The sequence below is a fragment of the Poecile atricapillus genome, chromosome 17 (genome assembly GCF_030490865.1).
Source record: "Poecile atricapillus isolate bPoeAtr1 chromosome 17, bPoeAtr1.hap1, whole genome shotgun sequence".
Classification (NCBI taxonomy): Eukaryota; Metazoa; Chordata; class Aves; order Passeriformes; family Paridae; genus Poecile; species Poecile atricapillus.
The window spans coordinates 11,084,928-11,112,926 of NC_081265.1; the positions used below are offsets into that span (position 1 = coordinate 11,084,928).

Consider the following 27,999-nt stretch of genomic DNA (forward strand, 5'->3'; position numbering starts at 1 on the left):
CCGGTGCCAGGGGCGGTGCCGGGGCTCGCAGACTCATCCCAGAGCAGCCCGAGCTGAGGCGCTGCTTTGAAGCCAGGGCAGGGCTGAGCCTCCCGCCCGTCCGGAGAGCTCTCGGCGCACGGGGACAGCTCTGTCACTTTTCTCCGCGAAAGAGGAAGCTGTCTCCAAATAACTCGGCGCTTCCCTTTCTGCCCTGCCCGCTTTGAAGCGGCTGCAGAGCCCGAGAGCTGCCGGGGCTCCTCCGGCCCCCGATGTCCCCTGCGGGACCCCGCCGTGTCCCCCGCTCTGGCCGGGCCCTCGGGGGAGGCTGTGACTCCCTGGGCCCCCCGAGCCCTCCCTGAGGAAGGTAAGAACCCCGGGACCGCCGGGCGTGGGGATTCCTGTGGCTCCGGCTCTGCCCCGAGCGGCCCCGCCGCTCTCGAGGCTGCTCCGTCAGTGCCCAGGGCTTTGTCTGGGGACGGGCATGGTGTGCCAGGGGTGACAGAAAGCCGTGGCTGGGGGCAGAGCCGCTCCTTTTCTCGGGAAGAGTGGGGGGGAGGGAGCAGCGATGGTGCAGGAGATCAGGAATGTGCTGCCAAAGGAGTGTCTGTGCCAGCTGTCCTGCCAGCCGGCGGGGTCCCGCTGGGCAGTGCCTTTGCCCTGCACCCTCTCGGACCCCGGCTGGGTTTGGTTTGGTGTTCTCGGCCACCCCCGGGGACGGCCCGGCTGGGTGAGGGAGTGAGCTCCGTCCCCTCCCGGGGCTGCTGCGGCACCAGCCCGGGCTGCCTGGCTTTGTTCACTGGGCCAGTGCCACCCCCGGGGCTCCGTGTCCCAGTTCCCGTGCCGGGGGTCGTGCTGGGGATTCCGGTACGGCCGGGGGTGCTGCCGGCCCTGGCCCTGGCCCCGTGCGGCTGCCCAGCTCCCCTGCCCTTGGCCCGGCGCCTCTGCTGTCCCCTGGGGCCCCGAGCCGCAGTGACAGGGCAATAAAGAGCGATGGCAGCGCCGATAACGAGCACAGAGCGCGGCCCCCGTCCAGAAAGGAAGCAAAAATCTGCAAGTTCGGGGCCCGAGCTGTGAAAAATGCAGGTGAGCCAACTCTGCAGCAGGCAGGGCTTAGTGCTCCTGCCCTGAGTGCTTTCCTCGGCATCCTCTGGCTGCCCATCTCCCCACGGCCATTTATTTCCCCGGGATGCTGTTCCCTCCCACGGGAGCTCTCCAGGCATCTGTGCAGCTCAGCAGCTCTTTTTCTTTTCTTTCACTTAAAGCTTTGGCTCGGTGATCCTGGAGGTCTTTTCCAGCCTAAACGATTCTGGGGTTCAGGGATTCTTCCTCCTGACTAAGCCTGAACACAGGAACAAATTCCCCTGGGCTTCCAGGATTTATTTATCACCTCTGAGTATCACACAGACTTGTCTTGGCCCTGGTGAGATGGCACAGGCAGCCAGCAGTAGTTTTATTGGAGTTCCCGATTGTGGGACCATGTGTCCAGGTTGCTCTGTGACACAAACACTGCTTTCTTTCTTTACCCCAAATGAGAGAATTTCTGCTCGTGGAAGGGCCATGACTGGCTCCTGTTCAGGCACCAACCTGTGCATCCCCACCGGAGCAGCTCCCGTGTTCTCTGCGTGTTCAGAGGGTTCCCCCTGGGGTCCCCTGAGCTCAGAGCAGCCCCACTGGGACGTGGTGTCACCACCCAGGTGACAAGGGTCATGCACAGCTGGTGAGTGCCCCTGGCAGGGGTTTTCACATTCCCCAGCTCAGGTGGATTCAGGTTCCCACCTCCTCCCCAGCTTCTGACAGGTGGGGTGGGCACAGCTGCTGCTGTGACAGGGCCACCACGACCTTTCATCCATTGGATGTGGTGGGATGTGGGCAGGACCCCTCCCCAGCAGCCAAACTCTGATTTTCTCTTGGACCCCTCTGCTCCAAGTGCTTGGGAAGGCACAGATCCCGGAGGAGCCTTGTCTTAGTGGTGGCACAGCCCCCACCCGGCCAGGGGGGCTCTCAGGGGCTGCTTTCCCCGTGGCTTTCTGGCTTGGCTGGGCTGTGCTCTATTCCTGGCTGCTCTGAAGGCAGGGGCTGAGTCACATCTCTGTTCTGAGGTGTGACACTCCTCGAAGAAGTGGAGGGGGCAGGAGAGCTGCTGTCAGAGATCTGTTCTGGTCCGGGTTTGACTGAGGCTTAGGGTGCTGCAGCTCTTCAGGCCAGACTGGAGTTCTGGGGTGCTCGCTGAAAGCAGAGAGGGCTGTTGCTGTCTGTGCCGTGTAATTAAATCCCCTTTTTGACCTCATTGTCCCGGTGCAACCCTAAACCCTCGTCCATTCCTTGCTAAGGGCTTCTCTGCACCCTCCCTGCCAGCAGCTGTCACATCCCTCTGTTCCCACAGTGCCAAGAGAGCACTCCCAGCCCGGGCAGCCGCTGCCCACAGGGGTGGGAGCCATGCAGAGCGTGCTGTGCTCACTCTGGTCACCTTCCTCCTGTCACCCCCAGGCCATTCCTCCGTGGCCTCCCCGAGTCAGCTCGGCTGCGGCACCTGCGGGCAGCTCCCAGCAGAGGCTGGGACTCCTCTGCTGTGGACAGGACAGTCCTGTGACCCTGCACAGAGCCGCCACGGGGACACTGTTCTGTGCCAGCCGGTGACACAGCTGGCTGTGACAGTGCAGGGCTGTCCCAGTGACGGTCCTGCCCAAGGGAAGGAGTGCCCAGGGAATGAGGCTGGAGGCAGGCTGGGAACAGCTGTGCCCCCTCCCACCCCAGGAAAGCAGCCTGGCCACTCCCAGGTTGGCCACATTTGGAAGTTTGAGCTGTCCCTGCTTTATTTCCCCTCAGGTGGACAGGGCTTGCCTGTCTGCTGTTTGTCAGCACAATCCTGGCAGTGGCTTTCAAATCACACATATTTTTTCCCTGTGATTGTTTTTCCAAAGCCGACTCTGGGGATGGAAAGAGATGCTAAATCTAAAAAGCTGCTGTTTCCGGAAAACTCTTTTCTTTCCTTAGGAAGAATGAAATGTGATGCTGGCAAGGAAGTCTCCAAACAGTCGGAGGTGTCCAGGAAGCTGCTGGACTTCCACAGCTTCAGCAAAGGCCTGGGGGCTCCTGCTGGGCTGCTGAACACCCACTGCAGTGCCAGTGGAGGTGTTTCATTACTGAACTGGCCCCAAGAGCCATCCATGCTCTCCCCCTGCATGGGGAGGACTCCCCTGGCAGGGCTGTGCCTTCTCAGAGCAGCCAGCAGGCAAATGGAGCCTCAAAGAGATGCTGAAAAGCCAAGTCTGGGCTCGAGATTCTCTTCCTTGGCAGTAGGAGCCCGAGGGAGAGCAAATGCTTTCATCTCAGAGCTGTCTGGAGCCAGAGCCCTTCTAGGGTTGGAGTTAAAACTGGAAATCAGAGCAGGAGTGGGGCTCAGGCTGGGCCCCAGCACATGTGGTGCTCCCAGCCCTCCTGCAGGTCTCCACTCCAGCAGCATGTCCAAAGGGACCAGAAAGGAGACAGGGCAGCTTTCTGTGGGGTTTGAGTCTCACACCCAAAGTTTTTCCCAGTTTTCATTTGAACAGAGAGCCCTTGGAGCAGCTGATGGAAGGCAGAGGAGCAGAGCCTGCCCTCACTGCTCACTCTTGGCCACGGTCCAGGGGGCCCTGGAGCTGCTGTTGCCTGGACAGCCAGGAGGGCTGGAGGAGGGAAAGCTGCCTTTGTCCTGCTTTCCTACCTGGGCTGTGCAGCTGGGCTGGAAGTCGGGATCCACGCCAGAAACAGTGGATGCGGCACTGGCAGACAGGGTTTGAGAGGAAGGAGCAAACAGGACACAGATCTGCCTCTGGTGGGGTGTCCTGCAGCTCCAGCCTGGTCTGGGGTGAGGGTGTGAGGGATGGAAAGGGTTAGGGGACTAGGGGCGTAAGGAGCTAGGGGTGTAGGGGGTGAAGGGGTGTAAGGAATTAAGGTGTGTCAGGGATGCTGCTGGAGCTGTTTCTCAGCATTTGGGAGCTGCCAGTGCAGTTTGGGGCAGCCCAGAGGATGCAATGTCAGACCTTCAGTGCAGCTTGGGGGACACAGCCCTTCAGCTCCCACACTCCCCTCTGGTTCCCATCCCATCCCATCCCATCCCATCCCATCCCATCCCATCCCATCCCATCCCATCCCATCCCATCCCATCCCATCCCGTCCCGTCCCGTCCCGTCCCGTCCCGTCCCGTCCCGTCCCGTCCCATCCCCATCCCGTCCCGTCCCGTCCCGTCCCGTCCCGTCCCATCCCCATCCCGTCCCGTCCCGTCCCGTCCCGTCCCGTCCCGTCCCGTCCCGTCCCGTCCCGTCCCGTGTTCCAGCCGTGCAGGCTCCGGGACGAAGCCGGGCTGGGCGGGTGCCGGGAACCGTGCCAGGCTCTGATGTGCCGCTTTCAGAGCCAGCCTCGCCCGCAGAAGCCGCGGGCACGAGGGGGTGGCGGATTTGGGCTGTCCCCGGGCCATTTGTCACGCAGTGCCGGCACTCGGAGCCCGTGCGCTCGGGTCCCCGCGGCTCCCGCAGGACGCTCCGGCGCGGAGCCTCTCGCTCATCCTCCGATGGAGTATGTGAGATCCTTCCTCCTTCGGGGGGCAGCGCCGGCTGGGGAGGGCTGGCAGCGGGGCGGTGGCTGCGGTGGCTCGGGGAGAGGGCAGAGCCGTGCCCTGTGCCCGTGCGGAGTGCGGTTTCTCTCTATGGTGGAGCTGATAAACAGCCCCAGGAAAGCTCAGCCGTGCCTGGGCGGTGAATTCGTGTCTAAACACGGGCTGCAGGAGGCGTGGGGAGATGGCTTTGGGGCCGATAAGTGTAACTGGAGAGAGCGAGGGGATGTGCTCGCTCTGTGACTCCGCTGTCCTTGAGCAGACGGGGAGCGGGGACAGCGACACCCTCCAGGCTGGCTGTGGCCAGCCCTGCTCCGGGCACTGGTGTTTGGGATCCAGGCAGGGTGTGCCGGGAGCAGATCCTGGACATGCTGGAGCTTCCCAGGGGAGCCTCGTTTGCTGCCAGCCCAGCTCCCACCAAAAGGTTTGGGGTTAGGTTTTCTTTCGTGGCTTCAGCTATTTCTGCCTCACTTCAGCTATTTCTGTGCCTCTCGTGTTTCACCTGGTCGAGGGTTTGGGGTTTAGTGACTTCTGCCAGTGTTGATGGCCTGTGAGACAGAGCAGGAAGTCTTTGGGGAGCCTGTGCAGCCCCACATTTCCCGGGGACAGCCCGAGTCACCACGGTGGGGCTGAAGTGACCCACCTACATGGACACGTCCCCGTCCTTCTGAATGGGATCTTCAGTCTCGCCCCACTGGCCTCACAGAGGGCTGAGCTTCAGCCCCTGCCACGGGGCTAGGAGGGAAATACCCTTTGTGGGGACGGGGCTGTGCTTTCCTGTTCATCCTGGGATGAACTGTTCCTTCAGCAGTTCCTTACAAGGGCTGAGAGAATGTGGATCCTCCTTCGTGGAGGACGAGGAGCAGCCCAGCCTGGGCTCTGTGTGGGGCCCGATGGCCCTATGGGGACAGTGACCTGCTGGCTGTACCTGCTGCTGCCCAGGACCCTCCAGACATGCCCAAAGCCTGCAGGGTGATGTTTGATCTGCTGGAACCCACCAGGTGACAATGTCTTGGTAATCAGCCCTCAGTGAAGGGCAAGGGCACTTGGAGTGGTGTCCCCAGCACATGGGGTTGTGTCCCCAGCACTTGGGCTTCTGTCCCCAGTATTCAGGGTGGTATCCCCAGCACTTGGAGTGCTGTCCCCAGTGTTCCTCTCCGCCTGAAAGGATTAGGGAAGGGACAACCCTGGAGGGAGGTGACAATTTCCTTGTGCACACCTGGGCCTGAGCAAACAGGGATCCCTGCTTAGGAGGAAGGAGCTTCAGTGGGATGAGCAGTGGGAGGATAGAGAGGTGAGAGGGAGGCAGAGGCCGGAGGATCCCCAGAACTTCACCTTGGATTAGCAGGGCTGAGATGGAGCAGTGGTACAAGCCTCTCCCCAGCCTGGGCCCCCACGGTCACTGCCTGGCAGAGGAGGGGCTCAGGAGGGGTTTGTGGGGTGCTCAGCCAGCTCCCGCTCTCACTGTCTCCTGCACCTGCAGTTTGGAACAGGAGGATTCCCCTTAACCCTGTAATTCCCTTAACCCGTGAATTTGTCTGCCAGTGTCCAGGGTGAGCTGCACTTTCATTGCTGAGTATTTCATTTGTAAGAATAGAGCCAGGTGTTCCCAAAACTGCCCCAAACTCTTGGGGAAGGTGGCTTTGGGGTCATTTGGGGTTTTTTGCACTATGAATCTCAGAATTATCGAAACCTGGAGGAAGAATTGCAACTTCTCTTCTTGCCCTTCCTTTTTCATTTTTTTTCCCTGCAAAAGGAATAAAATCCAGCTGATGCCATGGGTATTTTAAGAATTGCAGAGAGGAAGTGGAGATTTGCAGCTCTGCAAAGAAGTGGGATGAATGCAGAGAAGGCTCTGGTCTTGCTGAGCTGGCAGACAATAAAATACCCGGGTTTGGGATGAGCTGTGCCTCGTGTCTGCTGCAGGGAGATCCAGGGAGAGGAGGGGGACAGAGAACAGAGAACCCTCCTGGTGTGGATCCAGGAACCTTCCCAGCCTTCTGGGAGCAGGGAGGGGTCCCCAGGGAAAGGGGCTGAGTCCAGCAGGTGCTGGGACCAGTTCAGGGTCCATCCCCAGAAATGGGGACAATTCCTGTTCCTCGTGCCGGGGATCCTTTCAGGAGAGCTGTGGCAGACACAGAGGCTGGCACTGGTGCCCAGAGTTCCCCTTCCTCTGGGCTGGCAGCATCCCTGCCTGCCCTGCTGGGATCTGGGACTGGACACAGCCAGGGCTGAGGGCCTGGACCCTCACCTTGGGGAGCACAGCAGGCACAAAACATCCCAGGGAAACCTGGGGAATTTCTGCTCGTTTGGGTTCCTGTGCTGGTCCTGGCCAAGGGAGAAGCAATGGCTGGAGCCTGGCAGGACCCTGGCTGACGCCACTCTTCCTGTTCCTGTGCGTGTCCTTTCATCCTCTTCACCCATGACACCTGCCTGTCCTCCCCTGGGCAGCGTGGCTGGCTTCTGAGCGTGCTGGGGAACAGTTCTTGTCACTTTATGTTGAATTTTCCGGGGAGACCCAAGCCCTGGGAGCAAGCACATGGGCTCAGCCTCAGCCGCCCTTTGCTGCCAGGGAAGAGAAGGAGCCCTTTTGGAGCAGACAGGTGAACCGACAGCCAAAGTTTCTCACGTTGGTCTTTGCTAAATGTGGAAGCTCCGGCGGGCCAGCAGCCCCCGCTCTGTCAGGAGGATGCGGATGTGGGAAGCCACCGGCACCTTCAGCCGCATTTAGCGCCGCTTCCTCCGGCAGCGCAGCCGGGAGGAGCCCGAGGGCAGCGCCGGGGATCTCCCGTGGCTCCAGGGAGCGCGGTGCTTGCCCAGCAAGTTGAACTCCGGGGCTGGCAGCACGGCAGCTCCTCCCCGAGGCTCGCTGCCCGGTGTCCTGTGCACGGCAGGACCGAGAGCACCATCCCCTTCTTCTGCAGCCGGGGCTTCAGGGGCGGTCTGTGAGCCGGGACAGCAGCAGGGTGGCTTGGTGCTCTGCGGTGGCCCAGGCTGCCATTCCAGCGGGCACATCCAGCTCCTGTCTCACAGCCAGGCACGCCTGGAGCCGCCTGGAGCCTGGCTGGGCAGCGCCGGTGCCAGGGGAGGGCAGGGCACTGGCACATCGCCCTCCCCGCTAGCGGGAGATGGAAGTCCCTGGTGTACCTCAGCCCGGAGCCTTTTCCAGCCCCAGGACAAGAGCAGGACCCACGCGGGGCTGGGGAGGGGTCTGGAGGCTCCGGGTGCTGCAGGAAACCTTTAACGAGTGTCTGGGAGCTGCTGTGAGCAGGGTGCTCGAGTGGTGCCTGGCAGGAACTCTCCCACTCGTGTCCCTTCTCCTCCTCCTGCAGCTGCAGTTTGTTGGATTTGGTGATGGAGATTTACAGATTTAGGAACTACCTGGGTGGGTGGAGTTTGGCCCTAAATCTTCAAATTAAACGAAAACAATTTTAATCGTGGAAATTCAGGCTCTCTTCCCTCCTTTTTATCCCAAGATGAACTTTGTATTTCAGACTCATTGTGACTTAAATTGGACATTTTTTAAATCCTGGAAGGATGACGATCCTGATCCTGTCCTTCTCAGGAAGGCTGCTGCTGTTCATCCCTGGGGAACTCCTTGCTGCAGGAGGATTTGGGGGCCAAATATCCTGATGGGATCAGCTTTGAGCTGGTTTCTGCCCCAAACACAGCCTGAGTTCACCTTTAGGCTCTGCCTCTGCCCCATGGGGGTCCCACGGGGTCCTGATGACTTTGTTCTCCCCCAAGGTTCTGACCTTGATCTCCACCCCCACCTGAGCCAAGGGTGTCCTCATTTTCTGCAGGCGTTACCCCGGATCCAAGGCCATGCCCGAGTGCAGTGAGGAGTTCTGTGCACTTCCCCCAGGAGCTGCAGCCTCAGTGTGGCCATGGAGAGCTCAGGTGGGTGGTCCTGAGCCCCCGGGGCTGGGGAGGGGGAGCCAAGAATTAACCCTCAGCCACCTCTTACCCCTCGATGTTCCTCTGGTTGAACACCTGGATGCTTTCCAAGGTGTTGGCAGGTGCTGCTGGAAGATGGGATAAGAGGCACAAAGCAGTGCAGGGGCAGCCAAAAGCTTTGCTGAGTGTGGGGCGCTCAGATACAACAAAACATTTGAGTTTTAAAGGAGTTTTATATTTATTATTATTATTGTATTTCAGTCCATTTCCCCACCGTGTTTTATTTTCATGCTGCTTCAGAGGTGCTGTTAATCTCCCAGGGTCAGGATGTCAATGCTGAAAGGTTTTATTCCATTTCTAAGCCACTGCTGTTTGTTGCTGGGATTTTTTTTTTTTTTTTTTTCTGTTTTTAGATCAAAGTGCCTCTTGTTTGTGCTGGGTCAATCTCTTTGCTCTGTTCCCTGTGAGGGACCCTCAGTGCTGGGGTTGCTTTGATCCAGGAGGAGAGGACAGGACTGATATCAGTGCTCAGGAAAAGCCTCCCCTGGTGATCACAAACACATGCAAAGGAAAAGAGCAGGAAATTTCAAATAGTCCTCGATGGCATAATTCCTGCGTGCCAAACCAGTAAACAGGAGAGTGAAATCGAGCAGCTCCCCAAACTCGAGCTCCCACCCCGAACTCGAGCTCCCACCCAGTCTGAGCCATGCCCCAGACAGGGGCTGAGGCTGTCAGAGTTCTTTTTGGGGCTGCCCGAGTTATTTTTGTTGAGAGCAGGAAGCAGCTGGGGTTTGGCAGGCACAAGGGGCTGCCAGGCAGGAGCTCTGCCCGGGGTCCCTGCCTGGGGAGCAGGGGGTGCTCGGGGCCCCGGGGTGAGGCTGTGGAGGTCCTGTGGGGGCAGGAGGGGCCGCTGCAGCCTGAGCCCTGCCTGGGCTCCCCACGGGGGGGATGTGCTGGGGTGGGCAGCAGCCCTGGCTGCACTGCCTGCGAGGCTGGGGCTCAGGCTGGGCAGTGCCCAGTGCTGAGGGGCTTTGGCTCCTTCCCCGTGCCAGCTTCTGGGTCCTTCATTTCATTGCAGTTTTGTTCATTTCTGTGTTTAATGTGAGATTTTTTTCACTGAGCAGGGGGAGAGGAAGGTTCTGCATGGCTCAGGTGTGGGCTCTGCGGAGCTGCTCTGCCATGTCCCTGCAGGGGCCCTTGGCTCTCAGCGGCGATCCTGACCCGCTGCAGTGGCCTTGGGCACAGCTCTGTGCTCGGGGCTCCGAGGGCCGTGGGGAGGTTCTGTCCCTGGCCCGGCTCACGGCCCCGTGTCCCTGCAGAGCTGGAGTCGGACATCCTGCGGCGGGTGCGGGCGCTGCTGCGGGAGCTGGACGGGCACCACCCCTCCTGCCAGAGCGACCGAGGTGAGGGGGTGGCACTGCCCTGCTGGGCACTGCCTGCCACAGCTCCCCTCCACAGCCATGTGGGGATACGGTGGCTTCACTCACTTGCCCTTCCTAACCCTGTTCTGGAGGCGCCAAATCCTGCATCAGCTGCATCCGTGTCCCAGCAGCCTCTGCCACCTTTCTGTCACCTTTCTGTCACCCCTGCTTCTGTCACCCCTGCTTCTGTCACCCCTGCTTCCGTCACCCTTCTGTCACCCTGCTTCTGTCACCCTTCTGTCACCCTGCTTCCGTCACCCTTCTGTCACCCCTGCTTCTGTCACCCTTCTGTCACCGCTGCACTGTCTTACCCTGGGTGCTGCATTGGGCTGGGACTTCAATGCAGAGCCCCCAGGGTGACACAGACACCGAGCCCTGAGCTGGATTCTCCCGGTGCCTCTCCGTGGGGATGTTCCTCTGCCCTGCCCAGCTCGTCCCTGCCTGAGGCACCAGCTGATTCCTCCGTGTTGTGGGTTTGGAGGATAAAACTCTTACAGCCTGGGGAAACAAAATGAATTCTGAAAAAATTATTTTCCTTGGAACACACAGGATATTTTACAGTTAATTAAATTGGATTTTGCCTGGAATGAGCCATGGCATCCTCAGGGCTGAGAGGTTTTGTGGTCCCTGCTCTGAGGGTCCAGTGCTGGGAGCAGCAGGATCCCAAATTCCTTGGGGCAGGTGGGGAAAGCAGCTGGGCATAAAGAGGAGCAGGGAAACAAAATTCACATCCTTGCTTTTCTCCAGCCCTCGGAGGTCTAGGAGCCATTCCCAAGGGTTTCCCAGAATTAGATCCAACACACTGATGCTGTATCCAGGGCCAGGGAGGGGCTGGCCTGGCCCTTGCAGAGGGGCAGAGGAGGGAGCAGAGGGCAGAGGAGGCTGGTTTATCTCTCAGAGATGGCAGAGCAGAGTCCCAGGGGGGATTTTTGCACTCTAGTGCTCAGGTCCCTGAGTCCCCTGTGAAACCTCACCCAGATCCCTCCCTCAGTGAGCTGCCCTGCCCTGGCTCTCCCTTCTCAGGAATGCTGCGATGGACCCTGCACAAGAACATCGAGCAGAACCCCAGCACCAGCTGTGTCCTGGTCAGGATCCTGGTGAAGGAGTTGGAAAGGGTGAGTGCCACCTCAAAGAGGGGACAGCCACCTCAGAGAGGGGACAGCCACCTCAGGGATGTGCTGAGGGGTGGCAGAGGGATGGGCTCAGCTCCACCCCAAGCAGGGGTTTTGGGGCTCGGCTGGGCACTGAGGCTCAGCACAGAGTGAGAAACCCTGAGGGACATCAGGCACCCATGGCACCCAGATGGTGCTCAGGGGCCCAGCTTTGTTCTTAGAGAAGCTGAGCTGAGCCAGGACCCCCCAGGCTGGTCCCTGCACAGCAGCCCAAGGCAGGCAGCCCTCACCCTACAAACCCTCCCAAACAGCCCAGACTTCCCCCACCCCACCCTCTGTGGGCTCAGATAGAGCGGAAATTCCTCCCCCGCTTCTCTCATTTCCACCCCACCCAACCTGCCCTGGAGCCATCAATGGAAACCTGTGATGGGTTTTGGTTTCACTGATTTCCCACATCTCCTTCTGGTCTGGTACAAACCTCCAGCAGCCTCTGCATCCTGGTGGGACCCGGTTGGTGGGTTTGGGACGTGTCTTGTGGAGAAGCAACACCTTTGCATTCTTCTGAGCCTGCCTCAGTTTACCCAGAGCCATCATGCCCCTCCTGCTTCTCCTCACCCCACAGCTGAGCCCCCACTCCTTGTGCCCTGTCCAGAAACCCCCCTGGACCATTTTCTCTGCATCTTTGCTATTTCTTCTTTGACCTGGGAGGCTGGAGCAGCCCTGCCGAGCCTGTCACCTCCCCCAGGACTCCCGTATCTCCCCTGTGATCCAGCAGTGATCCCACTCCCAATCCCAATCCCAATCCCACTCCCAATCCCAATCCCATTTCCAGTCTCTGAAGCAGCTCTGGGGTTATTTGCAGGATCTCTCTTGTGTTGTGGCAGTTCAGCTTCCATCAGTGCCTTGGGAAGGGATTTCATTTAGTGGCTTTCACAAATCCAGACAGGAACCCCCATGCCACCCTTGGCTGTGGGTTCAGGGATTCTCCCTAAGGGTTTCAGGGCTGCTTTTCTCTGCAGCAGCCAGGCCAATCCTCCCCTCTAGCTGTTATCATTCTGTCACTCTTCTCTTCCCCTGCTCAGTAGGGGTGTCAGTCCTCCTGCTCCATAATTCCCTGAAGCGCTTCCAGGAAATCCCTCTCACTTGGGGCTTTTGTGGTTCTTTTCACTCTCAGCAGCTCTGAGCCATCAGCACCAAGCAGGGATGATAATTTAGCAATTTCATGCCCGAGTTCCTCCAGGGCTGGTATCAACTCAGCAGTTCCCTGAGTTCATTTGATCGATGTTTTCTCAGGCTTTGCTGCCTTCAGCTCCGTTTAACTTGGACCCATCAGAGCTCAGCAGCCCTGAGGAGAGGGGCCAGAATTATCTCTGGGCTGGGAATCTCTTTCCCAAGTTTATCCAGGGCAACCCCGATGCTGAAGCTGTTGCTAGAGCCAGTCAGGGCTGCAGGAGGGGCTGGAGCATCCCCTGGATTCCCATGGGCCAGGATGGGGACAAGGGATGGGAACACCTCCCTGTTCCCTCTGCTCCCACCCCCACCAAACCAAAGCCAGGCTTTTTCCAGAGGTTTGGTGTTCCCACGGGAGTGGAAAGGAGCTCCTTAATGAGCTCAGTGCTCACCCTCTCCCACTCTCCTCTGTGCCCCTCCCCAGGGACATCCTGCCCACCCTAAAAGCCTGGGGAGGGATCCCAAACCCCACCGTGACTCAGGGGTCACCCTCAAGCCAGGATGAATTCCCGTGCTCAGAGACAGAACCTGGCACACCTTGGGGACTCTGGGGCTGCTCCTGCCCAGCCCAGCATCCTGCCAGGACCTGACTGTGCCTTCCCTGCCCCCTGTCCACAGGCAGAGCGAGGGGACCTGCGGCACTACATCATCCCCCTGCTGCACACACTGATGTACACCTTGATCCAGGTGAGCTGTGCCTCCATGCAGGTGAGCTGTGCTTCCATACACTGGCCTGGGGCAGCATCCAGGCACATCACAGGCCACAGGAGAGGCCACCTGGAGCCACTCACAACCTGGAACAGCCACTTAGAACCAGCAGAGCCCTGGTTCACCCCAGGTGGGCTCAGCTGTGCATTCCCTGTGTCCCTGTGGCACACACTGTGCCAGGTCCTTCCACCTGACACCTTCTCTGAAGGCCTTTCAATGCATGGTGGTGCAGGAAGACACAACCTGGCAAAAACAATGTGTTCCCAACCTCCAGTGGGTATTGATGGAGGTTCCCAAACCACTGCTGGGTCCAATTCTGCTCCGTGCTTTGCATTTAAAACTGTAGGGAATTTGGTGCAGTGAATTTGGTGCCCTCCCAGCCCTGGGGAGGAGTACTGTTGGAGTGGATTTAGGGATCACTGCCTGTCACCTCCCTCTCCCCCTGCAGGCTCCCTGCATCCCTGACGAGCTCTGTGCCAGGGTTTATGACTTCTGCAAGAGGCTGCTGACCCTACCCAAGCCCTTCTGCACCATCGGGCTGGACTATGCCAGCAGGCTGCAGGTGGAGAGGACAGCCCCAGGTAAGGGGGTGCCCCTGCCCCAGCCTGGCACCGAGGGCCCTTGAGGGCTGGCCTGCAGAAAATCAACTCTAAACCAGCCCTGTGGACACTGAGATGTCAGTGCTGGCTGCAGGGAAGAGCCCCACGTAGGAAGCAAACCCAAGGACACCTGGATCCTTTTTCCCCTGTGCTCTTTTTGTCCATTCTCATTCAAGTTCTTCTAGTTAGAGTTTTCTTTAATAGGAGCCTTTCAAAGCAGTCCTTCAGAGCAGAGCAAGGTGCAGACACCCTGTGAGGGGGAGGTGAAACAGGAGAAACCTGGTGGGGAATTTTGGTGCCATTCTGGGGAGTCTCAGCCCACCCCAACCCCTCCTCCCTGGCCCTGCTTTGGCTGCAGCTCGAGGGGGTACCTCTGTCTCCCCTGATTCTTGGTACAGGAGTGGTTCAGGGTGGAGAGAGTGGATCTCCAGCAGGGCTCCTCTCCGAGCAGCACAGGATGCACAGGACTGTCCCTGAGCCAGGACAGGTGGATGGATCCTCACCCCTGGGCAGGGGGAGGGGGAAGTGCCTCTCTCCTGATCCAGAGATCCCTGGTGCTTCTCAGATGCCCCAAATATAGTCCCCACGTGGCCCTGGGGACAGAGCTCTTCCTCCTGCCTCCAACTCCACTCTCAAGCTCATAATGCCCTAAACAAAGGAAGGGAAACACAGGAAATCATCCCAGAATAGAAGGAGGTTTCTTTTTCTGGAGTCTGGCCTTTGTCCTTGGCTGTTTTTAGCTCTGGCCCAATTTTTGGCTGTTTAACCTTCTCTCAGTGGGTGTTCCCTGACATGGCAGAGCCACCTCAGCCTCTACACGTGCCCCAAGTGCTGCGTTACTCCTGCTGCTCTCACTCCATGTGCTTGTGCCCTTCCCAGGAACCTTGTACCAAAGAATGGTCATTTCTGAGCAGAGCCTGCGGAGCGCCCCGTTCCCTTACCAGGAGAAGTGAGTGCTCCTCTCTGGAGGGGTTGGTGCTTTCATTTTGTGGTCTTTTAGGGAAACCTGTCCTTTTCCAACACTTGGAATTAGTCTTGGTTGGAACAGACAACCTGGGCCTAAACCACGTAGTCTTGGGGGACACAAGTGGGTGACAACCACATCCTTCACATCTCAGTGACAGGAGGGCACATTCCTCCTGTGTCCCAAATGATTTTGGGAGGCAGGGAGTTGCCCCTGTGGGGGGAAACAGGGTAGAGAAAGGTCATATCAACAGCAGCAATGGCAAAAGTGAGACGTGAGCTGCTCTGCCAGCCCTGATGTGGGTGATGTGAGTCTGCATCTCCCTCTTTCCACACCCTGCTGCCCCCCCAGGATTTTCATCTTTGCTGACCCAGAGCTGCTGCCTGAAGCCATCTGCAACGCGCTGGTCACCGACACCGAGGCAGCACAAGTGTCCCAGAGCCCCCGGGGCTGCATGAGCTGCGTGGTCACCCACGCCCTGCAGGCGGCCCTGGGTGACACCTGCGACATCCATGGCCTCAGGGCCCGACTCCAGGTAATGCAGCAGCTCCTCTGGTGCCTTTCCAATGATCCTGCTCTGGCTGGACACCTTGAGAAACAACAGGTGTTTTGGCAAGTGGAGAAACCCCCCAGCTCCTCAATGCTGGTCTACAGCCCCAGCAGCCCCAGAGCTGGGCTGGGCTTGAACTGAAATGGAAATGAGTTTTCCTTTGAATGGAAAGCAGTGGCTACAGCAGAGCCAGAGTTTGGAACCTTTAGTCTGAGTGTTGGTTTTGCCCAGCAGAGCTGAAACAGAGCCTCTGTTACCTCCTCTGAGGGCTCCTTGGCACTGCAGGAACCTCTCAGGGAAAAGGTTCCAATCAGTTTTCTCCAGAACCTCCTGGGAGGAGCTGTGGGGCCACAGGAGCACAAATGGCTGGCTCAGAAACTTTGCAGGGGCTCTTGGCAATTTCCACCCCAAGTACACTTTGTGTGCCTGCTGTCCCCATCTCCCGAGAGTCACCCCAAGTGCCAGCACTGCTGAGGGTGCCCCAAGGGACACGGTGCCCATTATCTGCAAAGCTGCCAGAAAAGGGGTTTTAAGCAGCAGGCACAGACAGCATCTCTCCTGGGCACAACAGGACCTTTGTGTGTGCCTAAGAAACAATTTTTGCAGGACTCATTTGCTCTTTCTGCCCCTGTCGCGACCCTACCTGATTCCAGGTGCTCACAGCCCCTCTCCCACCAGGCCTTGGCCCCGGGGGACGTGGAGCACTGGTTCCAGCAGGTGGTGGTGGCTGTGGAGGGCGCAGCCAGTGAGGGGGGCTCGGACCGGGGCCAGCACACGGCGCGGCTGGAGAGGATCTACCATGGCCTCCTGGGCTCCTTGCCCACAGGTGAGCCCCAGCCAGACATTGCACTGGGACAGGGAACCCTCGTGTCCCCACTGTGTCCTTGCCATCCCCTGTAGCAGCAGGAGCAGGCTCCCTGTGTGACCCCATGGATAGCAGGGAGATCCAACCCTGGAAGGCAGATTTGTGACTGAGGAGAGGGGCAATGGAAATTCCTGCTGCTGATTCAGGGCTTTAAGGTCCCTTTCTGCCCAAAACCTTCTCTGATGTGCTGGATGGTGGCACTGCCAGCTCCTGCCATCCCTACCATGCTCTGTTCCAGCCTGGTGCCACTGGGGCTACACAAACTACAATGTCCCAACCCTTCTCATCTCACAGAGATCTGGGGCAACCAGAGGCAAATGAGGTCATGGTTCCTCTCCTGGCTACTCCCTGTGTCCCAGCCTCCTCCAGAAGGCAGGAGAGTGTCCCAGTGCAGGATTTTGGGAGGAGCAGCCAGTGGTGCTGGGAGGGGCGTGGGACCATCACCTTTTGTGGGTGGTGAGGGGGTAGAGGACCATCACTTTTTAAGGGGTGGTGAGTGTTAAATTGTTCCACTATTGCCATAGAACTCTCACAAGTTAAAAGAGCCAGTGCTGGTAGGGTCAGGGGGTTCAGATCACCACATGTAGTGGAGGAATGTTTATTTATTCTGCAATCCCTCTGCTGGCTGCAAAGCGAGGTCCTTCACTCCTGCCCGTGCCCCTGTTTCCCCCTTTTCATTTCTCCCTCCCACCAATGGGGTAGACATTTTGTGATGGCTCAATTTGTGAGAGCAGAGGCCTCACGGGCTCACATCTGGCCAGGAGCACTGGGCTGGGAGAGCCCCAGGGCTGCCTCAGCCAGTGTCAGCCCCAGGGGTCATGGTCCTGTGTGGGGAAATGCTCCCATGTGCTCCAAGCATCCTTGTTTTCCCAGGGAATGCTCCCCAGGAAGGGCTGCAGGGGACCCCTCTGCCCAACCCCAACATCAGCTTCCACCTGTGGACAGAAGATGAGCAGCTCTGTGAGTGCCCTGGGCCTGGGGGGAGCTGGGGGTGGGTCTGAGACCGAGGGTCAGTGTCCCAGAGGGGTCACTTAGCCCTGACCTTGGGCAGGGAGTTTTGGAACCATTGTCCCAAAGCCAAACTGATGGAGATTTGTGCTGACTGCTCTGGCCCTGAGGGCTGCTGGGGCTAGGCCAGGGGCTTTGGGGTGTGAGGGGGTGAAGGAGCTGGGGCTGCAGCAGGATATGCCCAGAGTATCTGACTTTGCTGTGGCTGCCCCTGGATCCCTGGCAGTGCCCAAGGCCAGGCTGGATGGAGCTCTGAGCAGCCTGGTCTGGTGGAAGGCATCCCTGCCCATGGCAGAGATGGGAACGAGATGATCTTCCCTTCCAACCCAAACCAGTCCGGGATTCTGGGATTCTGGTATTGGAGTGGTACTGAACTCTCTGCATGGGAAATGGGACTGGCTGCTCTTGGAGTCGCTGGCGGAGATCTCAGCTGTGCGGTTTCGCTGGGAGGGGGGAAGCTGCAGCAGGACAGGGCTGAGCCTGGCGCTGCTGGCTCTCCCTGCTGCAGCTGCTCCGTGCCCGCAGGGAAGGAGCTGGTGCTGTTCCTCCGCCCGCTGTCGCAGAGCTGTGAGCCCGACTGCCTGGGCCAGGAGCTGGACCCCACGGAGATGCAGGACATCCTTGCGGGCTGTGGCTGCTGCGAGCAGAGCCGCTTCTCCGTGCTGTCCACCGACAGCGGCATCGAGCGGGACCTGCCCGCGCAGGACGAGCCCTGCGCCGCGGACACGGAGCCCTCCCGGCTCCACAGGAAGGGCGGCATCAAGAAAAAGCTGTCCCCGCTGGACAGCGTAGCCTTGCTGCAGGCTGGCAGCGCTGTTCCTGCAGGGAAGCCCCCCGGGAAGCTGCCCAGGGGGGCAGGAACGGCCCCGCAGCCCTTGGCCCCGCTCCAGAGGCGGCACACCGCCCGTGTGATGCTGCTGGGAGACGATCGCATCCTGGGCCGCCTGGCACAAGCTTTCCACTCCCTCAGGTACCTGGGGCCACCTGTGCTCTGCAGGCAGCAGGACTGCGCGGCTGCTTTGCCCTGCAGGTTGTTGGAGCAGCCAGGGTGGCTGGGGATGGGGTTGGGCTCAGTGGTATCTGGGGCAGGCTGGGACCTGGGGGTTTGGCTCCCAAATGCACTCGACTGCCACTGGCTGCTCTCCTGGCTCAAGTGATGCACACAGTGAGTCCTCCACTCTGTCCCTGGGCTCAGTTAAACGAGGCGAGGTGTTTTCCCATGCCGAAGGGAAACATTCTACAGAGAAGCTGTTCCCCAGGCTTGGGGGTGGGTGACAGTGTGGGCAGCCTGGGGAGCAGAGCTGGGTGCACAGGGACACCAGGCCCTGACAAAAACCTCTCTGAGGCTCCCCATCACCTCCCCCTGCTTGACTGGGGACACCAGGGCATGTCCTGGGAAAGGAGGCAGCGAGGGGGGCACATGTCAGAGCAGTCGCAGTGTCCTGGCACTGGCCAGCCTTGCCCAGGAGATGCGTTCTGCCCCTTTCCCTTGGCACATCTCATTTTTCATTTCAGGAAACGGGAAGCCCGGCGAGTGTTCCTGACTCCCAGGCTGGACCTGCAGTTCTACCACATCCCTGTGCTGCCAGGACACCCCTCAGCTGCTGCGGTGAGGGCCTGGCAGGGGATGGGTTTTTTGGGGAGGAGCAGGGGGATCCAGGAATTCCTGCCCATTCCTGCCTGGTCCCAGCCAACATGGTTTGGAGTGTCAGCTCCTTCAGTCCTGCTTCCAGGCCTCAGCAGAGGAGGATCTGTGAGGTTTAGCCAAGGACTGATGATTTTCCTGCCTCCCAAATGCTGAGGGGAAGCAGTTGCTGCTCATTGAGGGCTTTGCCCCCTTGGCCATGGCCCTGGTTTTAGGTCTGTGAGTCTCTACTCACGGTTTATGTCAGTCACATCCCTTCCCCTCTGACAGCCTCGAGACAGAGGTAAATGAACAATTGCATTTAGGATATTTTCAGCTGGCCCAGAGCTGGCTGTAACCCCTGACAAACAGGCTGTTAAAAGATCAGTATTCCTTTCTTTCATTCCTCACAGAAGTTTTGTGCTGGAGCATCTGCTAAATGAGTTTGCCAGCTTCTCTGGATGGAGCAGGGAAAGGACAGGGATGGGGGAATGTCACAGGTCTCTCTAGCTCCTTATGGCTCCTGGTATGATGAACTCCCATTCCTCCTTGGCTGCAGGAAGCTTCCTAGAAGTGTGAACCAAGTCCCACAGGAGCTGGGTTTAGGGCTGGAAGTGGCTGGGAGGGGTTCTCCAGGACCTTATCTTCATGTTTTGCTCAATACAAGCCCAGGAAAAGCAAACAATCCTCAGGCTGGAGTGACTGTGAGCTGTGTTTCCCCTGCAGGATGCTGCTGGCCCTGAGGGGCTGTGTGAAGTGGCCGGGTACCTGGGCAGGGCTGACCCCTGGTACGAGAGCAACATCAACACTCTGTGCCACATGATCCCCAAGCTGGCCAGCATGGTATGAGGAAAGCCTTCCCCTTTCCCAAAAACACCTGCAGCACCTGAGGAGGGGTCTGTGCCCTGCAGGGCTCTCCATCCCCAGACAGAGATTTTCCCCTGCAGACCTTCCCCAGGGCCCTGCTGGGCCCTCCATCCCCAGAGATTTCCCCCTGCAAATCCTCGCCAGGGCCCTGCCAGGAGGTGCTGGTATCTGACACTGTCCCAGCCCACAAGAGCCATTTGCTGTGATGGGTTTTTTGACCAGAGGACAGGAAATTGCAGATTTCAAGAAAGAAAACTTTTGCTGAAATCCCCCCAGCTCTCGTTTCCGGCAGTTTGAGCCTCCACTGACAGCCTACACAAAAAGGGCCGAAAGGTGGGCGCGGTTCCCACTCCATGTGAGTGGCAAGGCCAGAGGACAGCTCATCCCTCACTCTGAGTCCAGGAAGGTTTGAGGCTTTGTGGTGAGGTTTCTGAGAAGTGGCAGGGGCTGACCCAGCTTGTGATTTGCCCCTCAGCCATCGTCACCGAGCAGGGCCCTGGTGACCGACCTGTTCCTCACCGATGTCATCGCCTACTACGCACGCATGGGCACCCAGCCCGTCTGCTTCCAGGTTCACTTTGTCAAGGTGGGTGGCACAGCTGGCACAGCTCCCGGGCCTTCAGTGGCCCCACAAGTGCTGGCAGAGCTGCACAGAGCCAGGGGGTCGGGGGGCTTTGTGGCAGAGATTCCCGTTCCCCCCAGCCCGGCCCTCCCTGCCCATTCCCTCAGCCGCTGACCCTGGAGCTCAGCTCAGCTGGAGCCAATGATCCTGGTGAGGCCATTTCAGGACCTCAGCTCAGCAAAGTGAGCTTTGAAATCCCCCACAGGGTCACAGACTTCTTGCTCTGCTGGGTTCAGGGTGCTCAGGAGTCCTGGTACCTCCTCCTGATTTAGATGCTGGGAGCCAACAGGGCTTTGCTGAGCAGCTTTGCCCAAACCTCCCTGTACCTGCAGGGGCTTTGCAGGGTTTCCTGCAGCACCATTTGATTTATTTCCTGCCAGCTTTGCTCTGAAATGGTATCAGAGTGAGGACTGGCACTTGATAGGAGAGCAAAGAAGGGCGAAGTTCAGGCACACAACATTAACCCTCTCCTCCCTGCTCCTCTGACAGCTCTGGCAGCCCTGGCAACCCCTCCAAAGCTCAGGCTGATGCACTGATGCACTTCTAATCTGCTCACAGCCACTGTGGCACCTATTCCAGCACCCGAGGAGCCCCAGCATGAGCAAACCGGCACGAGGCTTGCAAAGAGCTTTGTTAATTCCTGGGGGAGCATCCCCAGGACTTCACTCATAACCCACGGCCTGTCAGTTCTTGGAGCACCTGGGCCTTGGTTTGTGGCTGGGCATTTTGGTTTTCTGGTGAAATTGTCTTGCAGTCATACCTCCTCCAGGGTGAAACTGGGCAGTGAGAGTGTGGGTGATTCAGGCAGGGGAAGAGGAGCTGGCTCCAGATGTGGTTTTCAGATAGAGGCCCCTGAGCTGCCCTCCTGCCAGCCAGGCTGAGGCTGCTGAGGCTGCCAACACTGCCCCAGGTTCACTCCTGGGCTGGAGCCCCCTGTTCCTGTCTGGCTGCAGGAAGCTGCCCACAGGAGTGAGCCGTGTCCCACAGGAGCTGGCCCTGGGGTCAGGAGTGCCTGGGACAGGTTCTCCAGCACCTGCTCTTCACCTCTTGCCCAACACAAGCCCATGAAAAGAAAATATTCCATAGGGCTGGAGTGACCTGACGATTTAGGTTGGAGCAGAGAGAAACTGCGTCCCCTGGAGCTCAGCAGCAGCTCCTCTGGGCCTGGGGATGTGCTCCCGGTGATGTGGGTACGTGCCTGGGAGCTGACTCGTCTCTGAGGGCACAGTGACATCCAGTGGCGGGGGACATTGCCTGTGGCTCGTCTGGCCAGGTCCCTGTGGCTCCTGGCAAAGCCTGCCATACTCCTGGAGCTCAGGAAACAGAGCCAGGGCGGTTCCCCCATCCCACAGGAGCCCTAAGTGCCATGAAAAGGTTCCAGCTCCTCTTGGCTACCCTGGAGAAGCTGTTCATGCTATGAGCCTTGTGTGACACCTCAGGGGGACAGAGGAGACATCCTCAGGGTTGTTCCTGTCAGGGATGGGAATGTTCCCCTCAGGGATGTTCCTGTCAGGGATGTGAGGCCCAGGGATGTTCCTCTCAGGAATGTTTCTCCCAGGGATGTTCTTCTCTTCCAGGTCCTGTTCCGGGACCCAGCGCAGGACCCAGCTGAGGACGTGTTCCTCACGGAGCTGCTGACCCAGGTGCAGGACAGCCCCTCCCACAGAGGTGTGTGTGTGTCCCCCCAGCCCCAGCCTGGACAGGGCTGCTGCAGCCCCCCATCCCACCCACCCCATCCCTCAGCCTGCAGAGCTCCAGGCTTTGGGCAGTACTCCTTGTTCCTCACAAGACTTCCCCAAATGCCTCCATCTCCTTCCTGGGGCCAGGAAATCAGCCTAAATGGAAGATCTGGTGGCTGCTGGCTCCTAGGCTCAGCCAGGGTTTGTAGTCTGTGCCTTTGGTCGGCTCCAGGACACTCAGTTGGACCAGAGCTCTGATTTAGTTGAGGAGACAAGCTGGGCTTCACAGCCAGATATTTTTCCTGTTAGAAATCCAGTTCCTCGAGTTGCCAGGGGTGGAACAACAGTGCTTGAAGGCTGGACTGTTCCCGAAGTCCCATCAGCACCTCCATCAGTGCACTCTGGTGTCCAATCCAGTGGATATTTGTCACTGAGGTTGGGCACAGAGCCTGCAGTGAGTGTGTCCTGCTGGCACAGAGCCTCAGCTCCCAGGGCAGGGACAGAAGGGACAAAGTGTGACAGAAGGCCACTGTGTGACACGAGGGCAGCTCAGCCCATGGGAGGATCCCTCTCTGCTGAGCACAGACAGGTGGGATGAGGGACAGTCAATCCCACACAGTTCCCTCCTCACAGAGCTGAGCACAACCAAGAGGAAAAGTAGCCTGGACGGCCCCGGAATCGATCTCACCGTGACCTACAGGAAGGTGCGTGGGGCTCCCTGCACCCCAAGTGTCTCTGCTCCCAGGGATGCCCAGCAGGGCACACACTTCCTGAAGGGAGTCTGACCCTCCCTCTTTCCTCTGGAACTGCTCTCCAGGCAAGGACAGAGAGGCTGTGGTAATTGTTAGCTCACCTCATGTGTGTGATGGGCTGTCCCAGCCACCCCACAGCCAGCCCCTGCCAGGGGCACTGACAGGACACTGGCCTTGCCCGCAGGTTGTGCTCAGTGACCGGCACAAGGAGCTGGCCCTGGCCCTGCGCTCCACGGGCCTGCTGATGAAAGCCATCCCTGCTGAGGAGGATGAAGGTGGGTTCTTCCTGCTTTGCTGAGGTTTCTGGTGCTCAGTGAAGTAAATCTGACCAGGTCCTTGGTGCCAGCTGTGTCTGGGCTGCGGGGTGTGGGGAATCGGTGACAGGAATATTGGTGTCCCCATGGTCTGGTTGGGGTTTTCTCAGGAATGACGTGCCCGAGGCTCAGACAGGATTTAAGCACCTTCCCTCTGCTCCAGCCTTCCTCTTTCACCTGGCCCTTAGCACAGCTTTCCACCCTGACATGATCCCACACAATTCCTTTGCCCGTGGAACTTGCTGGAGCCCTGTGTGTCCACAGGCACTGCACCCAAATGTGAGACAGGGCCCTGGAAAGCTGAGGCTGTGCTGTGGCCCCAGACCAGCCCTCTGCTTCTGTCACAGGCCTGGGCTGTTTGAGTGTGACCATCACTGAAATCATCAGGATCAACAACCTGGCAGGACGGTCCTTCTCAGTGAGTATTCATGGCTCAGGCCCTCAGGGCCACAGTCCCCTGCAGCAGCAGGGAAAGGGGCAGCCCTGTGGGGAGGAGAGGGCTTTGGGGCCACCCTGCTCAGACAGTGTTTGGTAGTTACTTTCCATGGAAAAGTCCGAATGTTTGAGCCAAAGCCCCAGATGGACTTCCTGCTGGTCAGTGCCACCCCTGCTGGTCAGTGCCATCCCTGCTGGTCAGTGCCACCCCTGCTGGTCAGTGCCACCCCTGCTGGTCAGTGCCATCCCTGCTGGTCAGTGCCACCTCTGCTGGTCAGTGTCCTCCCTGCTGGTCAGTGCCATCCCTGCTGGTCAGTGCCACCCCTGCTGGTCAGTGTCACCTCTGCTGGTCAGTGCCACCTCTGCTGGTCAGTGTCCTCCCTGCTGGTCAGTGCCATCCCTGCTGGTCAGTGCCACCTCTGCTGGTCAGTGTCCTCCCTGCTGGTCAGTGCCATCCCTGCTGGTCAGTGCCACCCCTGCTGGTCAGTGTCACCTCTGCTGGTCAGTGCCACCTCTGCTGGTCAGTGTCCTCCCTGCTGGTCAGTGCCATCCCTGCTGGTCAGTGCCACCTCTGCTGGTCAGTGCCCTCCCTGCTGCTCAGTGCCAAGAAACAGAAACTTCACTGAATCTATTTATCAGCTCACAAAGATGACTTTGTAAGAGTGAGGATTGAAATTTTGACTTGTGTCCTTTTTGTTTTACTTGAGAGTTTCAGCAGACCCCAGAGGAGACACTGCCCATGGTAATGTGCCACTGCAGTTTCAGCGGCATTAAATATTAGTGTGCCTTGGTCATTTGGGCCCCTGGCTCTGAGCTGGTGTTTTTAGCCAGCACATTTTGCTCATTCTCACCTGGCTTTTGGGAATACCGAGGTGCTGCAGCCCCACTGCCCACAGAGATACTCCATGGGCTTGGAGAACAGACCACACCCCACAGCAGACATCCTGAACTTAGCCAACACTGCCAGTTTGGAAAGTCTGTCCTTTCACAACATGGCCAGTTTCTGAGTGCAGAGGAAGGATTCGCTTTTTGTCACGTCTGAGGGTGAAAAAGAAAACCAGAGAAATGTCATTTTCTGTTCCTGTCATACCCAGCACGCAGCCTGGGGAGGGGAGGGACACCTCAGCAGGCTCTCCCTCCTCTCCCCATCCAGGCCGTGGCAAACAGGTTCAAAGCACAGACTGTCAAGATCAGGAGCCCAGAGCAGAGACCCTTCATGGTGCAGCTGGACAAGGACAGCAGGAGAACCTACAGGGACGTGATCGGGTGAGAACCGGGGTGCCAGGCTCTGCACATCTGCCCTGCACCCCCACTGTCTGCCAGGGAGCCCTGATCCTCATACATGACAAAAACCTCATGTTCCTTCTCCAGGGAAAGCAGGGCACACTGGGGCTCTCCTGCATTTGTGTTTTTGGGTGATGGTGTGAGGAATAAAACAGTTCTTTACAGAAAAGGTGCTGTCATTGAGACAGTAGAAAAGCAGGCACCTCCAGGGACAAACAGAGCTTAGATCTCCTGAATTGTGAATTATATCATGATGCTGATGCTCTCTGCACTGCCTGTATTCCTCACTGGGGGTCTCCAGCAGGTGCAGGTGGGGGACAGGACCCAGCCCTATGGAAATGGCCAGGATTAATGTGCCTGGAGAAGCTGCAGTGACATGGGATGTGCTGATGCATCAAGGTTCAGCCAACAAACTGAATTCCTGAGTCACACTGAGCCAGTCTCAGGACCTTGTGTTTGTGTCAAACACTGACATGCAGCAGCTCATCTCTGCAATCAAACCCAGCTGGAAAAAGCATAAAATTAGCAGTGGGAGAGCTCTCCTGCATCAGACAGTGCAGAGAGTTGGGGTTCACTCAGAGATCAGACCTGAACATGCAGTGAGTGTGTTCTGTGCTCTTCCAGCCTGGAGGTGTCTCCCTGCCTCGAGCCCAGCTACTGCCTGCAGAAGACAAAGAACATGAAATTCAACCTTCACAAAACAGAAGACATGGGGCTTGTGAAATACCTGCCCAAGTCTCTGCTGCTGCCCATCAACACTTTTGCAGGAGTCATCCAGTGAAGGAAACAAAAAGGTGGGGTCAGCATAGAGGAAATGGAAAGAGAACACATGCTAAAAGCTTCCAGTGGTGACTTTAAACAGCAATGGTGTAAAGAGCTGCCCCAGCAGAGGTGGACGGGCTCGGAGGGCACAGCCATGCCCTGCTGGTAACCCTGTGACCATGCCCTGCCAAGGGCACAGCCAAGCTGCAGGACTGAGCTTTCACCTTTTGCACAAGTCAGGCAAAAGCTTTGAGCTCCTCCATTCAGGAAGAGTGAGGAAGACCCATGGGAGGTGGTGCTGGCTGTCCTGTGGAGCCCAGGGCAGCTGGCAGCAACAATATTTATTTTGAAGATGACTGACATCAGGGATCAGGTTTTCACCTCACAGCCCAAACATTGTTGGTGCTCCCCTATGCCAGACTTGGGAAGCAAACATCCTGTCCCTGAAGGAAGCTGAAGGGAGGCAGAAGCTCACAGGCACATCTGGAAACCCCTGCACAAGCAGCTGTTGTTGTTGGGTTAATGTGGAGTTTAAGGGGTGCCCAGTGGCTCTATGCCCCTCTGATTCTTTGGGGCTTCACTGTGGGGTTTGTACACACAAAGAAAATGCTCAAAAAGCCAAAAGGCTTTGAGCTGGGCTGGAGTGTGGGCTGTGTGTCCAGAGTTTGTTCTGTACAGCTGTAAATTACGTAGATGGATGATAAATTATTTGTATAGGTGTCAGGGATCACTTGTACCAGAAGGTGCAATCCTTTTAATGCCAATTGAAAGAAATTAAGACAAACCCAAGCTGAAACTGCCAGCTGGTTGTTGTTGTGTGTGTGCACGTGGCTGGGGATGGATGCCCAGGAGTTCCACTGAACATGAGGTTCAGTTTCTGCCCTGTGCAGCGACTGAGCCCTAAATTTCTGGAGGGCAGGATGGGATATCGGTCCAGCCTGGCACTGCTGGAAGCTGATCCTGCCAGGGTCAGTTGGATCCTGAGCAGGGCTCCTCCAGCTGCTGAAACAGCCGGGCAGGGACAGCCACAACCCCAGAAAGAGCGAGAGGAGTTTATTTCTGTCCCTCACTAACGAGGGGACCCCCAAAACAACACCTGGGCACAGGTGCACAAGCAGAGAGCAGCACTCGGTCCACACCAGAGGATCTCCTCCACATGGAGTTATCCCAGGTTATTCCCAGCTGGAAGCCACTGGTTTGCAGCCTTTCTCTTTTAACCCATTCCTGGCTTAAACCTCCTTACCTGCCCTGCCTTCACTTCCAAGGCACAGATTTCAGCTGCTCTCCAGGAGGTAAGTTTTGTTTATCAATGAAACATTGGTGGTCTGATGTCATCAAAAAATCTTCAGTGGGGTTTAAATGAGCCTTGGAGTCTCTTCAGCCACCAGCAAAGGCTGCTGTCAATTGATCAGGTATTCCTTGGTCAGGGAATCGCATCATTCCTGTGCAGAAGGATGGATTTTAGTAGCATCTGCCTGGCCTGAGTGGCTCACAAGCGCCCAGACAGGCAGCTGCAGAAAGCAGAATATTTATGGGAATGCATATTTAATATGGCATATGCAAATGGCCTGGCAGTGTGTCACCCTGCAGTGTTGTGGGCTCGGCAGGAAGCGCTGGAGACAAGGAAAGGACTCCTGGGTGATAATTCCTTTCTCTGTATGAATCAATCCTGCATTATCTGTACATCAGATGCTTTCAGGGTAATTAGCTCTCTCTCTTCCTGGCACCGATCCTCTGTGCCAGCACAATGCTCTGCTGGAATGGCTCTATAGATAGAATTGTCCTGTGCCAAGAATAGCTGGAACTTTTTATTAAGATGTTATCTTCTCCCAGGAATTCAAACACGACTGGAGCAATTTTGATGTCAAGAATTTCTCCCGGTCTTGTTATTGTGTAATACCTGAGGAACAAAGCGTGTTAATGGGGATCTGCCTGCACTCAGTCATCCCTGCACGCAGCACATCCAGAGCCCTTGTGAGAGGCACAGAAAGAGCTGGAATGGTTTGAAATGCAGCTGCTGCTTCAGCTGCCGGTGCTGCCCTCGTTAGAAGCTGATTACCTGGGTGAGCTGTGCCCTTTCTGCCTCAGCACAGCAGCAGCTGCTGGATTCCAGCTTCACAAGGAGAGGCCTCAGAGTGACAGGTGCCTGTCCATCCTGGAGCTCCCATGTATCAGCACCAAATGTGTTTAATGGATTGATAATCTTAAAAAAAACCACCTTATTGTGCAAGATTATTACACTGACGTTTAGCTTTGGGCATTCTCTTGAATCCTGCCCATTCACAGCACGAGTGCATCTCCCTAAGGAGAAGAGGAAGATCCTATTGAATCTCCTCAGCCTCAGAGTTCCAGGACCTGGGTGAGGGAAGAAGCCCAGGCTGCTCCTGTCAGGTGTGGGACACACACTGCTCCTGTCCCTGATCTGCACTTTCCTCCACACTGTGAATTTTCCCAGGAGGATTCCATCCCATCCAGCAGATCCAATGGTGTGTGAATTGTATCCTGACTGTGGGTGACTCTGGACTGCCTGATACTCCCGTGCTTTTATTAGGGATAAAGTGAGTGTATAAAATGCATTAAACTCAAATTCAGCCCCCAGCAGATCTGGCTGCTCACAGTGAAATTCATCCTGGAGAGTAATTGCCTGAAAAAATGATTAAAATATTTACAGGTTCATTTTCTCTGCGCTTCAGAGTGACCAAAACAAGGTGAGTCACTGCAGCCCTGCTGGTT

General features: G+C 57.7%; 1 protein-coding gene across 5 annotated transcripts; it reads left to right on the top strand.

The window, feature by feature from the left end:
- The first annotated feature begins 57 nt into the window (after positions 1 to 57).
- On the top strand, positions 58 to 27,874 carry PIK3R6 (phosphoinositide-3-kinase regulatory subunit 6). Of its 5 annotated transcripts, XR_009279048.1 has the most exons (21): positions 61 to 346; positions 8,377 to 8,473; positions 9,790 to 9,873; positions 10,870 to 11,006; positions 12,852 to 12,920; positions 13,390 to 13,522; positions 14,420 to 14,489; positions 14,856 to 15,039; positions 15,733 to 15,880; positions 16,793 to 16,879; positions 17,453 to 17,897; positions 18,443 to 18,536; positions 19,278 to 19,394; positions 19,894 to 20,004; positions 21,618 to 21,708; positions 22,353 to 22,423; positions 22,656 to 22,746; positions 23,133 to 23,203; positions 24,374 to 24,486; positions 25,129 to 27,408; positions 27,553 to 27,871. XR_009279048.1 is itself a non-coding variant. In XM_058852263.1 (20 exons), exons 2-20 carry the CDS (start codon positions 8,461 to 8,463, stop codon positions 25,283 to 25,285), a joined length of 2,286 nt encoding a protein of 761 aa, XP_058708246.1. In that variant the 5' UTR covers positions 61 to 346; positions 8,377 to 8,460; the 3' UTR covers positions 25,286 to 27,871. The 5 variants fall into 5 exon arrangements, 4 of the variants coding, with proteins under 4 accessions (XP_058708248.1, XP_058708246.1, XP_058708247.1 ...); XM_058852263.1 differs by having other exon boundaries at positions 25,129 to 27,871; XM_058852264.1 differs by having other exon boundaries at positions 62 to 346; positions 10,915 to 11,006; positions 25,129 to 27,869.
- The last annotated feature ends 125 nt before the right edge of the window (positions 27,875 to 27,999 follow it).